General features: G+C 43.9%; 1 protein-coding gene across 1 annotated transcript; it reads left to right on the forward strand.

The window, feature by feature from the left end:
* Positions 1–242: 242 nt before the first annotated feature.
* Positions 243–16,120, forward strand: LOC136966381 (gamma-aminobutyric acid receptor subunit beta-3). The gene is made up of 9 exons (XM_067260881.1): positions 243–322; positions 408–499; positions 619–686; positions 6,722–6,942; positions 8,815–8,897; positions 9,121–9,258; positions 11,697–11,849; positions 14,634–14,878; positions 15,782–16,120. Exons 1-9 carry the CDS (start codon positions 243–245, stop codon positions 16,118–16,120), a joined length of 1,419 nt encoding a protein of 472 aa, XP_067116982.1.
* The last annotated feature ends 1,674 nt before the right edge of the window (positions 16,121–17,794 follow it).

Consider the following 17,794-nt stretch of genomic DNA (forward strand, 5'->3'; position numbering starts at 1 on the left):
CAGAGTGAATTTACTGCCTCTACTGGCAGGTTTCTACCGTCAATATGCGTTTCTGTTGTAGTTCTTTAGGTCAACCCTCGCATGAGACAGAGGCATAAGCAGTCAAAATAAGAGTGATGTCAAACCTTACTTTGTACCTGAATGATCTTAAACGACTTCAACGACTGTTTGTGAATGGACTGCTCTGATTTCGAATAGAAATATCCGGATAATTTTATTAGCACTTTGATAAAGCGTAAGGAATGTGGGCTTTCCGAAGAGCCAGACTGTTCAGTGTTGTTTCTGCACCAGTTCTAGTGGCAGTTGTGTGTTGCGCACAAAGGTGAGTGTTTTGATTTCCAAACGTGGACGCTTTTGGAAAGTATGTGTTGTTGACTTGCAAGTTAACACTGTTCATGTCATTTCAGTGTCAATGAACCAGGGAACATGTCTTTTGTGAAAGAGACTGTGGATAAACTGCTGAAGGGCTATGATATCCGTTTGCGTCCAGACTTCGGAGGTAGGTATCACATTTCGAAGGTTGTTTGCAGTCTCTCTATTTCCAATGCTATGTGGCGCAATCATATGCAAAGTAAATGCAATATTATTAAATTGAATCATTGTTATTTGTCGTTTCAGGGACCCCTGTTGCAGTTGGCATGAGTATAGATGTGGCGAGCATAGACATGGTGTCCGAAGTAAACATGGTAAGTGAACTTCCGTTCATTATTTTTGTTGTTGTTATTTGGACCTGGGCTTTTAAAATCTCACCTGCATGCGCTCCTAGCCTAACACACACACACACGCACACACACTTTAAATTTCAGGATTAGGCTACTCTTGTATTTCGCTCTTGGGCATTGTTGTGAAGACGCATTCCAATGCTGCGGCTGAGTGAAGTTTCGCAATGATGTGATTATGACGTAACGCTTCAGTTAAGTTTTAGTTTTTAGTTTTGTTTAGTTTTCTGTTGATTTGACCCATGCTGTTTCCTGAAATAGTTTCACTTAGTTTGGGATTTGGGCCATAACTTTGTTACTGCTGCCCTACCAGTATAGCGAAGAGGTCACTCTTAAGACTACAGTGAATGATCTGTGCAATACTATTCCATGATAATATAGATTATTCATCATCATGAGTATGTGTATTGATATACTCTAACACAAAGGCCATGTGTGGTTATTGGATTGGATACTTTAGAATTTGTGAGCAGTCATGTTGGAGCGCTTCAGTGTTTCTTGATTAACGCAGGGAAAGTCATTTTCTCCTGGCCCATTTTTCACTCATTCTAAGAGCTGCCTGTGTTATGTAGTCTATAATGTGTGTGTTACCTCCCCTGCCTTGTGCTCCCCCCTCCTCTCTCTCTCCCTCTTTCACATTCTCTCTTTCTCTTTCACTCACTCCATCTCTGCCTCTCTGTGTATCTCTCTGTATCTCTCCCTCCCCACTCTCTCTCTCTCTCTCTTTTCCTCTGTCCTACTCCCTCCCTGCCCTCTCCCTCCCCTTTCTCCCCCTCCTTCTCTCCGTCTGTCTCTCTCTTCCCCTCCTCTCTCTCTCTCTCTCTCTCTCTGTCTTTCTCCTTCTACCTCTCTCTCCCCACTCTCCCTTCTCTTTCTTTCTCTCTACCTCTCTACCTCTGTCCCTCGCTTACCCTCTCTCTCCCCCTCCCTCTGTCTCAATCTCTCTCTCTTTCAATATCTCTCTCTCTCTCTAACTCACATGCACACACACCCCACCTGGTTGCCCATGAATACACCTGTTTTAACAGTAGGCTGGATCTCAGAGTGAAGAGCAAGATGTTCACAGCAGCTGTGTCGCCCTCAGAGCTAGCTAATTACCCAACAGCCTGGGTCCTGAGCCTCAGAATGGGTCACGACTGAACTGTGTTGAACATCTCAAATCCTGGTCTCGTGAACCGGGAAGTTGGTTGGGAAAAAGCAAATATGTTAGATGACTCAATCTCTTTTGCTATGCAATTGTCTTATGTAGAAAAGACAAATGGGCAAAATTCCCTGTTGTCAATGCCATCCTTCTGTGCTTGTAGTGAGTTTCCAACACAGTCTAAAAAGGGGAGTGGACTGTGAAGTGAGACCCTGGTCTCGCTGTTCCAAACCACAGCACATTTGCACGATGGCGAGAGAGAAGCCATTTGTATAATTGGATGCCTGGTGGTCGCTCTCAAACAGCATGGAGAAAATACTATTTGGAGTATGGAAATGAGGTGCTCTATTCCTGTCTGTAGAGGGGGTGGTTTGCTGGTTTATGTGGAAAAAGGGGTTAACAACATACGTGACACATAAGGATGTTTGAGCTTTTATACAGTTTGAGATTTAAATAAGAACAAAAAATCTATATTTCGATCAAACCCATAATACTGATACGATGGAGATTTTATGGGATACAGGGTTACATCAAATTCACTTCAGTCGTTTCTGGGACTTGTTCATATGTACATACATATCTGGTGGAGAGTGCAGCTCAATGGTTTGAGCATTTGATTTCAGATCAAATGGTTCAAATCCCCCTTTGCTTCTGTCTAATGAATATCATGAATACATTATGTAACTGTCCCCAGAATGTGAAAAACATATTCTATGTCGAGTTTCTTGGTGTTTTAACAAGTGTAATGGTATTTGATTATTTAATACATTTACAGTACTGCGGTAATGCAGTTTTTGATAGAACACTGCCTCCTTATCTAGTCTATTGCATAACCACATAGCGATGGCAAAAGAGCTATGGCCATTTTCCATCAGTTACTATGGAAACCATTGTAATTAGCCAGGTGTCTAGTGTCAAACATTTGTTAACACTTTCCCCAACGCCCCCAGTATGGTACATTATATAGTTCTAAAATTAATCCTATCTGCATGTGCTTCAAGTGATTAAAGTAGATTGCCATCAGTTGCACTGAGACAATATCTAGAGACTTCCTGATTGACCCTGGGGCCAGGTTGACCCTCCACGTGCAGCACATGTCCATCAGCAGACCAATGATCCAGGAAGAGGAAGGAGGCTGCACGGGCATGTGGCCAGAGGCAGCAACACCCTCCGAGCTGGTCTGGGAGCAGCGTGGTGGTGTTAGGCTGAAAGTCTGTCATGGCAAAGTGAAGAGGACATTTGTTTTTCCCCTAATGTTCCTGTCATAGCTGTTTGCTTTCCCTGGAACACGATCTCGAGATGTTCTTCCACACTGGCTCTGTGTGGAGAGCGGAGCGCCGTAATCCTTAAATACTTATGCGGATGCTAGCTCTCCCTGTTGGCCAGGATTGAGAGGGGTTTATCATGTGTCATTGACTCTCTTAGCATTGTCTAGGCTGTTATTGATCCAGAAGCCAAGACGTTGTGATTGAACTCCCTCCAAAAGCCCACAGAGCTTCCTGTCTGGCTTCATGAAAGACCAAAATCGAAAACATTCATATAAGAATGCACTATATGGTATTACTATGTCAATGTCTGTAAAGTCATATCCACTGGTCTGTATAATTATTGGTCATTTCTCCTTTAGGGCAACTCCCCACACCCTATAAATCCCCCTCAGTCAGTCAAACACACAGGTTTGTTTAACCATCTATGAAATTAAATGTGAACAGACCTATTGTCTTCTTTTTTTCCTCATTCGGGTGTGGACGGAGGGGGGGGGGGGGGTGAACAGAGGGTAGGAGGGTGATTCGTTCCCTGCATGAGAAATTCATAAGCAATTAAATGATAATCTGGAAGAGGCAGGGAGCACAATATATGAAGAATCCCCCAGGAGAGATCCAGTATCGCAAGACTCCAACTGAACCACAAGCAGGTGGAGGCAGACTTAGAGATTGTCCCCCCAGGAAAACCTAATAGCCCCATTCTGAACTGTGGCTGAGTAGAATCTGCAGCAATAACAACAGTTGTACAAACGAGACTTGGTCAGTCTGAATCCAGTTCCTGGCCTGGACTAAGCTCTGCTTTATCACTTCACTGTTGTGATCCTTGTTTATCAGCACCATGACAACACACAATACATATCATACTGCTAATACACACAATGCTAATACACACCCAGCTAATATACACCCAGCTAATACACACAATGCTAATACACACCATTTTAATACACACAATTGTAATACACACCAAGCTAATACACACAATGCTAATACACACCCAGCTAATACACACAATGCTAATAAACACCCAGAGGGATGTGCTCATGTTGCAGCTGCAAGTCTGAGCTGTGAGTGTGCTTCTCTTCTGAGATTCAGAATTGTCTGGCCAGAGTCAGCACCACACACAAATCCACTTAGCTTTCAATGGGGACCATGCTATTTTTATCACACTACTGGGGGTGGCCATGCAAATTATGAAGGACCTTCACAGGGACTCCCCACACTGAAAAATGAATATTAGTGGAAAGCCCAAGGGGATGACATTTTAATCAAATAAAATACATCATAATTTATTTATTTGTTTGTATTTAAACACCCAATTGGTGAACATGTCTCTGCTGAGTGGTTGATAATTGACAATGGATTCCATATCTTGGAATTATATTGTGTTGTGGCAATGGAGAAAGGTGGAGAGGCAATGTAGAGATCATGTTTTCACCTTGGCTTTCACCTTGGAGCTTGGATGAGGGATACTTGTTCTGGATCATCCTTTTTAGCGAATGTGGGTTAATTATGAGCAGCAGCTAGATGTTGATACTAAGACCAAGAGGCTGGAGGGGAGGAACAGATGCCAACACAAATGAGATTAGTCGGGTGCAACTGCATCGATAAGCATCATTTAACATTATGGTCGAAGGGATGCCGTCGACGAGAGCTGGTTCCGACCCATTGCAGTTTGGTATAGCACAAAATGGGAATCTTAACGGCAGTGTTGAATGTCACTTTGGATAAAAGCGTCTGCTAAATGAACAAAAGTGCAATATAAATGTAATGTTGCTGTTTGTATCAACCGAGAAATCTCACTCTTTTGACTTGAAGCAAATGAGCTCTGCTAAAATCAATGCCACCAGTGCATCCCGTACGAATCCAATTAATTTTCATAGTTTCTTCCTCCGGGGGTTTCCCTACAGGGATAACTGCATCAACCTTTTAATAACCTTTTATTCTGACAGTGTTGGTGTTTGTGATGCAAGCATTGGCTGTGCGTTGAGTACATATTTAATAGGCTGTGTCACAAACTGTGTTGTAATCACACTGAGAGTGTGTGAGTGATATGCTGATTGTGTGATTCCAGCCACGGCAGGTGTGTGTGTGTGTGTGTGTGTGTGTGTGTGTGTGTGTGTGTGTGTGTGTGTGTGTGTGTGTGTGTGTGTGTGTGTGTGTGTGTGTAAGGAGAAGCCTTTCATCTGGGATGTGGGTGATTGTGCACATGAAAGATGGATGAGGACCGCACAGGAGCTGATCAGTTGGCTACACTCCGGTTCATGCTTTACCTGAATGATTCATTCCCTACAGGTGACGACTCAAGCACACCCTTTACACACCGTTTACACTGACAAGGCAGCAGTACACTGTTTCCATGAATTTTTAGAGAATGAGAGGGAAGGAGAGAGAGAGAATGAGAGAGAGATGAAAAAAAGGGAGAGAAAATGAAAAACAGACAATGAGAGGGAGAGAATAATAGAGAGAAGGAAAGTGAGAGAGGGAGAGAATAAGAAAGAGAGAAAGAGAGAATAAGAGAGAGAGAGAGAGAGAGAGAGAGAGAGAGAGAGAGAGAGAGAGAGAATGAATGAAAGTGAGAGGATGAGAGGGAGAATGAGAGAGTCTCTGAGAGACAGATCAGAAAGGGACAAATACAAGCGTAGCAGTGTTTAAGAGACAGACCGTGTCTCTTCCCTTGTACATTCCTGACTCCATATGGTAGGGACACCCAGAAAACAGGCCAGCAGCACGGTGCCTGGTGCGAAGCCTCCAGAGAGCATGTGTCCGCGGACGTAGTCTGCTCCCTGGGAGAGGAGGCCGGCGCTGTTGGGTAACAGGATTATGTGGTTCAGGCACTTGGACTAACTCCTACCTCAGAGCAGCCTACAGTACAGTAGTCTGCTGTTGTGTAATCTTTATCGAGGATGGGACTGAATCAGACAGCCCACGCTGTTCCGGTTGAGGTGGGAACTGAACTGTGTGTGAGTGTGTGTTGGCTCCTCAGGAAACGCTCCTGAGTGAACGAGGGGCCGGGGGTGAGTGAAAGGGAATCACTTTCAAACTTCTAGCCCAGGAAACAGAAACAATGCAGATGGAGGTTTTGAGGATACCTTCCTGAGCTGTTAATAGTACATGATGTGGAGTTTAGCCTGTGGTCATGTTTTGGGGCCCTGGGGGAGATTTGTGTGACCCTTCTGAGAGACTCTGGATGCTGGCATCCCTGTGTGTGGACAGGGAGATTAGGGTTCTCTAGAATCAGTAACATGATTCTTCTCCCCTAATGGACAGTTGGTTTTAAATGTAATCGCTACGTACACATAAGGACACGTTCTTGCCAGACATTTATCTTTCTGTATCTGACTTTGTGCTTCAAAGTATGCTATCCACACATCGACACGATCATTTTCTTTCTCTCTGTCTCTCTGAAATATTTCACTGAAATATTTCACTCTCTTTCCCACTCGCTCTCCGTCTCTCCTCCCCCTGTCTTTTTCTCTCTCTGTCACAGAAGCACAAACACACACACACATCACACTGTATAATGTATCATAGAATAAAAAGGTCAAACTCGGAACTCAATCTGGTTCTCATGAATGTTTGTTGTCTTCCCCCAGGACTACACGTTGACCATGTACTTCCAGCAGTATTGGAGGGACAAGCGGCTGGCCTACGTGGGGATTCCCCTTAACCTAACCCTGGACAACCGGGTGGCTGACCAGCTCTGGGTGCCCGACACCTATTTCCTCAACGACAAGAAGTCGTTTGTCCACGGGGTGACTGTGAAGAACCGTATGATCCGGCTGCACCCTGATGGAACCGTTCTCTATGGCCTGAGGTAGGTTTCTAGGTTCTAAAACCTTGATGGGGAGAATTGGTTCTGGTTTAGAGAAGTTTTTGGTGTCTGTTTAGTTTCTTCGTGCCTGTCAAAAGTAATCACTTTTTAGACGTTGTGTTGTTCTGTCGGTTTCCAAACACACTGCCGTACTGTCACTTTTTCTTTATTTTTAATGTTACATATGTTACAGTAAAGTAAGTATGACATTTCTTAAATCAGGATTCGGCTTGTGATGTTAAATATTAATTAGGAATATTATTGTAGACATTAATTGTAAATCAATGGATTATGTGTTGAGCCTGTTGGCAGGTTTGGTTTTTGTTTTCATGGATTTCCAGAGGGCATGAATAGTTTTAGTTTGACAGGCTATAAATTAACAATATTCATGAATTAATATGTATGGAAGCAAATCGTTACCAAAATGCAAATGCAAATGCATTTCCAGAAATGCATTTGCATTTTAAGAATGTGGCTGCATTATTTGACTCATAAATGAAATTAGTAATCAATCATCCTATTTGCATTTTAATTTTCTTCTTCAAGAGTGCTCAATCTTTCACTTAATTAAAATGAAAAAGAAATAGACATTTGAGATTTAATTTTCAAAACATGCCCCAGCAAATAGATAACTTAATTCAATTTGAAATGTAAAATTTGAAAATGCATTTCCAGAAATGCATTTTCATTTTAAGAACGTGGCTGCAAAATCGTGACCACAATTAAAATTCAAATGCATTTCCAGAAATGCATTTTCATTTTAAGAACGTGGCTGTAAAATCGTGACCACAATTCAAATTCAAATGCATTTGCAGAAATGCAAAATGAACGAAAAAGCATTCTGAGCGGCGCAGCAGAGTGACGTCAGTAGCCGCTCTTCTTCAGCTCCCTGCTGACCGAGTTACCCATATTGTTCGGTAGGGAGCGGTGTGCACATCTGCATTGCATTACATTGAAAATGTGCCGGGAAATTGATTTGCAAATGCATTTGCATTTGAATTTTGGTAACGATTTTCTTCCATAAATATGTGCACCTCTAAACATCAATTCAACTCTATGGTAATTGGATGTCTTCACAAAATAGAAATTCTATCCATGAAGTTTTATTGTTGGGTTTCTATCTGAAACATAGTACAGAGAGACTGACCCTGTCCTCCACCTGGTGTGTGTGTGTGTGTGTGTGTGTGTGTGTGTGTGTGTGTGTGTGTGTGTGTGTGTGTGTGTGTGTGTGTGTGTGTGTGTGTAAGTGTGTGCGCATGCATGCATGCCTGTGTGTCTGGATTGGATCAAAACACATTACCTCTGGAGTGTAATACGTTTTGACAAACACACTCATCTGGACTTAATACAATTCAACCATAACTTTATATAAGGAATGAGCCACCTGATATGGCTTCTCAGACTCTTACCCATGACATCATTTATCTTGTTTATTTATTTATTTATTAGATTGTTGGTGCTTAAACCGTCTAATGGTTTCATCCATACTAATGGTTGTCTGGCTACATTCAGGCTGCTTCAAGGGCATCCAGCAGGGATCCATTGCTGGTGAATTTCAAACTCCAGATCCCCCCCTCCTCCTCCAGACCCCCCTCCTGCTCCAACCCCCCCCCCCCCCCCCCTTTTCTAAGATATTACCTACACGTCAATTGGTTTCCAGTGCCTTCCTTGCTTTTACCTTCCAGTAACCTAACACAGGTTACATCATTAAGATGAAAGATCACGGCACACAATAGTTTCTTCATCTTTACTGTTTGCTGAAGTTCCTTGGCTGTGCAGTGAGTTTGGGTTGATGGGAATAGTGCCAGACCGTACCACAACCAACAATCATCCATAAAGTATCCATAAAGAACTTTCTGGCCTGTGTTTTTCCAGGATAACGACAACAGCAGCCTGTATGATGGACCTGCGGCGCTATCCCCTGGACGAACAGAACTGCACTCTGGAGATTGAGAGCTGTGAGTGATCTGCATCAAATATCCTTTTCATACCCATAAGCAGTGTCACAAAGGCATATGTAACATAGGTGACCATAGATGTCGGCATGGTAATCAGCTCAAGCCATCAGGGACATTCAGAATGAAACTTTAATTTTAAAAACCAGAACCAGCGTTCTGTTTTGGTGAATCATCGTTAGCTGAGTTCTTCAACGCTGCATATCTTTTCCTCCTGGTGATCCAGATGGCTACACGACGGACGACATCGAGTTCTACTGGAAGGGGGGAGACAACGCCGTGACGGGGGTGACGCGCATCGAGCTGCCCCAGTTCTCCATCGTGGACTACAAGCTGGTGTCCAGAAATGTGGTCTTCTCCACAGGTACCAGACTAGGGTTCTCAAGCATAGGTTCAGGATTACGTTTTCTTTTTTTTTGTCTTTATTGGACAGTTTTAAGTAAAGTGTGAGAGGAAAGGCATGTGGAGAGAAGGTAAGGTATCCAGCAAGATAAGGCCTTATCCGATGAGCCACCGGCGCAGCCCTCCTTTGTTATTTCTAACAAGTACAAGTGTAGGTATAGTATAGGTACACTCTGTCCTAGTGGTCTAAGATAAGTCCTCTGTGGTTCTAAATCTTAATTCCTATTTATATAACACCAACCAACTGCCTTTGGAGAAGGGGACGCTTCCAAGGATGCTCGTCCCAAATTCTCTTTCAGTTTTTTGGGAGTTTTTTGGGGGAGTTTTTCTTCTTTGAGGGTTTAGGTTCAGTTCTAGGTGTACTCACCGGAGATGGCATAGTACCGGCGGTAACCACCGGCCACTGGGGGAAGAAAGAGAGGGTGATGGAGGAGAATGGGACAGGGAAAGTGTCTGAGTAGAACAGGAAGCAGACAATGGATCCTAATCATGCGTTCTATTAGCGCTATCATTCAGACGCAATTCCGATTATTTTCGGCGTCGTTCAACCCGGCTATATTCTCTTGTATCTGGTTCTCTTCCACCACAAGGGCCCCACAATCACGCTTCTTTCCTTCTTCAGAGGATAAATACTCAATTTCTGCCCTATTTTCCTGTGTGTGTAGGGAGGGGGGTATGTGTGTGTGTGTGTGTGTGTGTGTGGAGAGGTGCTACTGTGCGTGTGTGTGTGTGTGTGTGTATTTGAGTGTGCGTGGTATACATACTGTATTCTGTTTACACACGTGTTGTTTACTGTATGAGTTTTCGTCTGCATGTACAGTAAGTATGCAGGATGTATACCAGTGTGTGCGTGTGTGTGTGTGTGTGTGTGTGTGTGTGTGTGTTGTGTGTGCATGTGTGTGAGTCCCTCATGGCAACCATTAAAGTTTAGCATCCAGTGGTCCTCCAGTCTGTTCCTAGTGGGAATGGTGCAACACTTCAAAGGCAGTCTCTTAGGTCTGTAGCTTGGCTAATGACCATCCCTGCTCCATACCTGCTTCATCCCTGCTCCATCCCTGCTCCTTGTATTACTGGCCATGTTCCCACTCTCTCGGTGTTGGGGAGTGATTGCAAGATGGCAATTACCTTGCTTGACACAGGCTGTCATGTGTTCATGAGGAATAAGACCCACAGCATCAATTATTCCAGTGAGGGAAAAACACAGGGGCAATGCATTTGTTTTTCTCCCCTGCTCTGCGCCAAACAAAGTTGACGCACCGACCGTTGATGTTCCACGGTCGTCGTCGCCCGGGCCGACGTCCTCCTCGCCGCCTTCATCGTGATCACTAGCGCCCTCCTCTTCTTCCTCTTCCTCCTCCTCCTCCTCATCACCACACAGTGTTCCGCCCACTCTCTGACACGCATCCAGAAATGCAGCCAGAGTCAGTGCTCAGTTGACGCACACACATGCTGCACACCACCAATTCCCTTTCAACAACGCCTACTTTCGCCTCCTTCTGTTTCTGGGGATGGCTGTCTGTAATTATGCTCACATCAAAAGTGTTTGATGGAATTCAACTGAGATCTCGCAGAGATCTAAGATTTTGGTTTGTTCATCAAAGGTTATTTGCGTGGCTGATCACAGAGCAGTGAAAGTTGGGGCCTTTCTTAGTGAAACAAGTCATTTCAGTTCTGTGTTCTGTATGTTCTGGCTACGCAATCCCAACAAGATAAATATTGTACTTCGTGTCTCTCAGGCTTTACCATGGAGGAGTATGACACAAAATATCATAAAAAGAAAGAGCTTTGATGGTTTAGGTTGGGCGTCATAGGTGTTAATTGGTACTTGACGTAGTTTATAAAAATCCACATGATTATAATTTTTTATTTGGTATTATAACAGAGAGTCAGGTGGCTGAGCGGTAAGGGAAGCGGGCTAGTAATCATAAGGTTGCCAGTTCGATTCCCGGCCGTGCCAAATTACGTTGTGTCCTTGGGCAAGGCACTTCACCCTACTTGCCTCGGGGGGGTATGTCCCTGTACTTACTGTAAGTCGCTCTGGATTAGAGCGTCTGCTAAATGACTAAATGTAAATGTAAATAACAGTTTGAAATGAATAATGTATACAGATCTACAGATCTAGCATAATCAAAAAACAAACACGCACTGATGCGTGCATCATTATTTTAACGTGTCGTGTTAAAACCATCACCACCAAGGCAAGGCGCGAGGATGCCTGTTTCCATGGCGATAAATCCAACCCATGCTGTCGTCGCCATGGAAACTGAAACCAAAACATGAGGTGGTCTCGCGTGCTCCTGGAAGCAGGATGGACGCCTGTCCGTTGGTCTTCTGTCGCCTCACCCTCCTCCTCACCCTCCTCCTCGCCCTCCTCCTCACCCTCCTCTCTCCCCACCCTAGGTGCCTATCCACGCCTGTCTCTGAGCTTCAAGCTGAAGAGGAACATCGGCTACTTCATCCTGCAGACCTACATGCCCTCCATCCTGATCACCATCCTGTCCTGGGTCTCCTTCTGGATCAACTACGACGCCTCGGCTGCCAGAGTGGCACTGGGTATGTAGATGTCCGCCGTGTTGCACACACACACACGCATGCACGTGTTGCACACACACACACGCATGCACGTGTTACACACACACACACATGCATGCATGTGTTGCACACACACACACACACACACACGCATGCACGTGTTGCACACACGCACGCATGCACGTGTTGCACACACACACGCATGCACGTGTTGCACACACACGCATGCATGCCTAAAAAATACACACAAGAACAAACACGTATAGAGGCAAATGCACACGAGCTTGCATACTCACTTGTGCACAAACTCTCAAACGTACTCGAACACACACACACACTCTCTTTCTCCCTCTCTAGTGCACACACGTTTCTATTGAAGTGCAATTGCGTTTTCTTCACCTGAACCATATGGTCGCCCTGCAGCAGTTTCCTCCTACTCCTCCTCCTCCTCTGCCTCCTCTTCCTCCTTCCTTTTCACTATTATTGTAACAGTTAAAAACACGGTTGAAGGTTGTGCATGTATGTGCATGGAGTGTTTATGTTCTTGTATTTGTGACATGTGGGTTGGTCGGTATGTGTGAATGTGGGGTGTCTACACAGTGTGTGCGTGTGTGATGTGTGTGCGTACGTGTATTACGCAGAGGTATCTGAGTGTGTAGACACACCCTCCACTCCTGAAAAGAAAATAGACACAGAAGAGTTCATGTCCGGTCTTCAGTAACTCTAAAGACCCAGAGAGGCGTTCGTCTCTCAAAGATGAATGAGAGCTGTCACCCAGAAGACTGCTTTGATCTGCCACCGGTCAGGAGAACCCCGATTAGGAGATCAATGCAGCTGGCAAATAATTGAATTGTTTGAGGGAAGATTTGATTTTGGCACAGCCCAGGGGAATTTTAACCGAATGACCTTATTGGCCTTAATCTTGTTGAAACTCTCTTTCCCCACCTTCCTGTGTGGTGTTTCTCGGCTCAATATCATGTTATGAACCATCAGGTTAAATCTCTTCGGTGCACAAGGTAACGGTTTCTGGGCTGTGTGTACCAAGGGGAAGGTTGGCAGCCGGTGGATCCTGTGCATGCTGGGATTGAGGAAGTGGCGCTATGTGAGTGTGTAGTCTTGTTTCCGGGGCCGTTGCCACATCATAAGCCATATTTAGCTTCAGCGCCTTTTCAACACTCCTACACACGTACCTAACAGGGTTTATGAGCACAAATGGTCTCTGGATATTTTTACAGAGCCTTAATGAATGTTACAATCATCCATATTTTTCAATGAGAGGTGGAAAGGGGGAGAGGATGTAAGTGAAGGAGAGGGTTGGGGGGACAGAGAGGGGAAGAGGGAGCATAAAAAGAGAGATAAAGTCAGTAGAATGTGTCTCTGCATATGACAGACAGAGAGAGAGAGAGAGAGAGAGAGAGAGAGAGAGAGAGAGAGAGAGAGAGAGAGAGAGACAGACAGACAGACAGACAGACAGACAGAAGGACAATGATGGAGAAAGACAGGAACAGAGAAAAAGGGAGAGTGTGAGTGAAGTTCCATAAAAATATATTTATCCCCCGAGAGAGAGGACTCTCCTGATGAAAGAGGAGCGATGCCCATCGGCCCAGGATTAAATGAAATTGTCCGACGGAGGGCATCAGCGAAGGACAGAGAGTTATAGAGACACTGTAGGATCACCTAAAGAACATGGCTGTCGTTAAGCTAAGCCCCAGAGATAGCAGCAATGAATAAAAACCAAGTAGGAGGAGGTGTCGTTGTATTTCAGAAGGCTACACACACACACATACAGGGTAACACAAACACACACACACAAGTAAACAGTAAATACACACAGACACAGAATCACACGTATATATACACACTTTCTCTCTCTTCCCTTTTCTCTCCCTCAATCTGTCGATCTCCCTCCCTCTTTTTCTCTCCCTCTCCCTCTCTCTACAATTTTCCTCCTCACTCCCTCTTTCTATCCCTCCCCCTCTCTCTCTAACACACACACACACACACACACACATACACGACACACTTCAGTAGAGCTGGCCCTGTAATGTAGCAATAAATCACGGTAAGAGGCAGATTGATCTCAGCCTTTCTCCTCCAACTGGGTTTTATGATGTCACTAGCTGCCCATAGACAATGTTTATTCTTTCCTTTAAGTAAAATATGTTTCTGCTGGGTCTCACCATGAGCTAACACTGCAAGCCCTGCCATACCACGAACAGCATTGTTCTAGGAGTGAGGACATCTCTTCTTCCTTCTGTGGGGTAGCTGTATAATTGACTGGAGCAGAAGCAGTGTTCGATATCTCTAATGCTCTCTTGGCCTCATGACTGTGAAGCATTATTCAAATGAGCTACTGGAGCTTGGGGACAAGTCGAGGCCTCATGAATTTCAAACAGCAAGAGTCATTTACTCAACAGTAGATTATTTTCGGACACCTTGTTAAATACCTTATTACCACATCTTGTTTCTTTCATGTGTGGTCCACGTGAACCGATGGATTTTTACAAAAGGATGCTTGTTGACTTTCCCATTAATTGCAAACATAGCTAATTAAGATTTTTTGACTGATTAAACGCTTTTTAAATGATTTATTATTAAAAAGCGTTGCCTCCAAGGGATTAGCGCTGTGCAAACCCTGCTTCTAGTTCCAATCATGGTCCTAGTCCTAACCCTTGTCCTAGCTCTAAAATAAGCACAAGCCCTAGTCCTAGTCCTAACCCTGATCCTAGTCCCAACCTTAGTCCTAACCCTGGTCGTAGCCCTAATCCTTTCCCTAACCCCAACCTTGTTCCCTCTGATCTCCAGGCATCACCACCGTGCTCACCATGACTACCATCAACACCCACCTGAGGGAGACCCTCCCCAAGATCCCCTACGTGAAGGCCATCGACATGTACCTGATGGGCTGCTTCGTCATGGTCTTCCTGGCCCTGCTGGAGTACGCCTTCGTCAACTACATCTTCTTCGGACGGGGCCCTCAGATGCAGAAGAAGCTGGCCGAGAAGGCTGAGAGGGTCAACAACGAGAGGGCCAAGTACGACTCCAACAAGGTGAGACGACGCCACGATTGTCCTTCCACGCGTGTTAAAGCCGGTTCGCGCTAACCCCAGCAATGTCCCACAAATACCAAATATTCCAAACATTCAACTGTCGACTGTTGGGATTAGAATGTTTGGAGAGATGACTGTCATTTTCACACTGCTCCCAAATAAACGCCAACAAGTATTTCACACCAACAACTGTTGGCTGTTGGTGTTTAATGGTGTTTGTTTGGGCAGTGTGAACTGACCTTTAAATGCTAATTGCAACCTGAGTTTCTCCATGAAGGGTTAAACAGGTGAAGACTGAGGTGACGTGAACATGAGGTGGTGACGGTCAGGGGAGGTGCGTTGTGGGGTGGATGGGTGTATGACTGTGCTGATGTCGCTGTTTTGTGTTCCTCTCGGTGGACTCAGGAAGGGGGTAGTAAAACGTCTTCTCTTAAGCGGTCCAATCAGGTAAAAGGTCTTCGCCATTCGCGCTCGGTGAGTTTCAGCCCTGGAAACGTCGATCAGGTGTTTGTTGTCACCAAACCACGTTGTTCTGTCTCCAAGATCTTGTCTCGCTTTTGTTTCGTGTCCTGCGTCTACTTCTCATGTCTTCAGAATCAGTATCGATTCAGATTCAGATTCTGATTCAGTGCTAGCTCGCATGCCCACAGAACGGCACATATATCATCGTGGTTCCACTGCATGGGAAACGTTGTTCTTCAGGTTCACATTGAGATAAGAGATGTCTGTGATTAGTACATGAAGTCTAATGTCTGTCGACGTCTCATCCATTTGCCTTCATTGGCTGTCTATGGACAGACTGTTGTGATCTTCTACAGATACATGGGAAGTTTAGTACAGCTCTGTGTGTTTGTACATGCTGTCTGTTGATGCCTGCTGTTTGGTTCCCACTTCCTCCCAAAGGCGGAGCCTCACGGGAACATCCTGCTGACAACCCTGGAAATCCACAACGAGGTGGCAGGAAATGAGGTCACCACCAGCTTGGCCGACATGAGGAACTCCACGTCCATGAGCCTGGACAGCACCGGGGTGCAGTGCCGGAAGCAGAGCACGCGGTCCAGCCGCCACAGCCTGGACCGGCATGCCCAGCTGAAGAGGACTCGCCTGCGAAGACGCTCCTCACAGCTCAGGATCAAAATCCCGGACCTAACGGACGTTAACGCCATCGACCGGTGGTCGCGCATCATCTTCCCCTCTGTCTTCTCACTTTTCAATCTCATCTATTGGATGTACTACGTCTAATTGACACGTTTGTTTATTTTTAGATGTTGTTGTTGATGTTTTTTTTTTCTGATCTCCTTTCATCATTGCTTTTACTTGATAGGAAAGGTTTTACTGTGGAAAAGAACTGCCTCCTCACAGCATGAACAGCATACTTGGGCCTGCTTGTCAAAGTGCGTACAAAGTATTTGCAGTCTGATTCACACTTTTGTTGACTTTTCACATTTTATACGGAACTTTGTGTTAAAATGCACTGAGAATCGGGACATTCCATACCCTTTGCCCATTCAGTAACTAACAAACTAAAAGCACAACCTGAGAAAGGAATTTGTTAAAGGGGCAAAAACATCCAATCAGCATGGTTGGAAAAAACCTTGCAAGTGCAGAAGATCTTGTTGTTATATTTGTACCCCATTATATGCATCATGAATGTGCATTGTTTTCAGCCATTTTAAAGGAGTGGTTCATAAAGAAAAAAAGTTGTGTAATTTTTGACTTACCAAGGCACCTTGATTTATACTGTATTTCTAGGTAGTGATTACCTTGGTAAGTGAAAATAAGGTAACATTGTTTATTTGTTGAACCATTCCTTTGATCACAAATGAATGAATTTCTTCTTTTGCCTTCTGCACATACAGAATATGACTTTTACAGTGAAGTGGTCCTGTTTATGTGTGTGTTTTTTTTATTTATAGTGTATTATTAAAATACTTATTGTTATTGACTAAATAATCGACACTATAATGATATATTATCCTGGTTGATCTTTTAAAAATGGTTTTGCGGTATTTTACTGTTGATCATGAAATTGACTCAGGTTGGATTTATCTATTTGGCTGGGCATTCAGTAAAACATTCCGATGATAAGAAGTCTTCAATGAATACATGTTCCTACTGATATTGTGGTATTGCATTTACACTCTATTTATCAAATAGTTTCCATAAGAAATACTTAATTAAATCCACTGCCAAGGGCCTTTGACTGTAATTTGAGTGTGTGAAATATGATATTTTTGTAAGATTTGACTATTGTACTGTAGAAAAACTCTACTCCAAAACTTATCTCGACATTCCAAGAGAGTGCCCTGATGTAAGGTTTTACTGTTCTTTCTGACTGAAGGTTTTGTTGTACATTTTGATTGGTATGTATTAATGAATTGACTGCAATTGTACATATGTGTATACAGTATATAAAACTGAAAAAAAAAATGATCATATATTCAGCATATTTATTAGATAGATATATATACATTGTATTTATATTTGCTGAGTGAAAATATATATGCATTTGCTGGATATGCGACCATTTTTACTTTTGGATACTTAATGCTTTTTTGTTCTACATGACAATATAAATTAAATAAGAGTCAAAAATATTCTGAAATTGACTAAGATGCTATTTAGAGTTACAATACCTGCATTCCATTACTCTGACTTTCCAAGTTTAGAATTCTGTGTCATGTACTGCTACAACTATCTCCTGGTGTATCGTTTCATAGTAGCACACAAGGTGAATGCAGTGTTTGACGGGAAACACATTACTGCATGCATGGTGTGTCCCTGCATTCCTGGGTTTAGAATAACATTGAATGTATGAATTATGTTCAGGAGAAGGATAACCAGCCGTGATTGTTTCTCTAACCTAACAAGCTTTCTTTTCTGGGCAATGAAATACGTGACACATCACTCACATTG

The sequence above is a fragment of the Osmerus mordax genome, chromosome 22, assembly GCF_038355195.1.
Source record: "Osmerus mordax isolate fOsmMor3 chromosome 22, fOsmMor3.pri, whole genome shotgun sequence".
NCBI classification, from domain to species: Eukaryota; Metazoa; Chordata; class Actinopteri; order Osmeriformes; family Osmeridae; genus Osmerus; species Osmerus mordax.

What these genes read in the sequence shown, in the direction of transcription:
- LOC136966381 (XM_067260881.1), top strand. Translation starts at nt 243, where the DNA reads ATGTGGGCTTTCCGAAGAGCCAGACTGTTCAGTGTTGTTTCTGCACCA. An exon ending in TTTGCGTCCAGACTTCGGAG is followed by an intron (nt 500 to 618) that starts GTAGGTATCACA and finishes TTGTCGTTTCAG; the next exon opens with GGACCCCTGTTGCAGTTGGC. An exon ending in CACTCTGGAGATTGAGAGCT is followed by an intron (nt 8,898 to 9,120) that starts GTGAGTGATCTG and finishes CTGGTGATCCAG; the next exon opens with ATGGCTACACGACGGACGAC.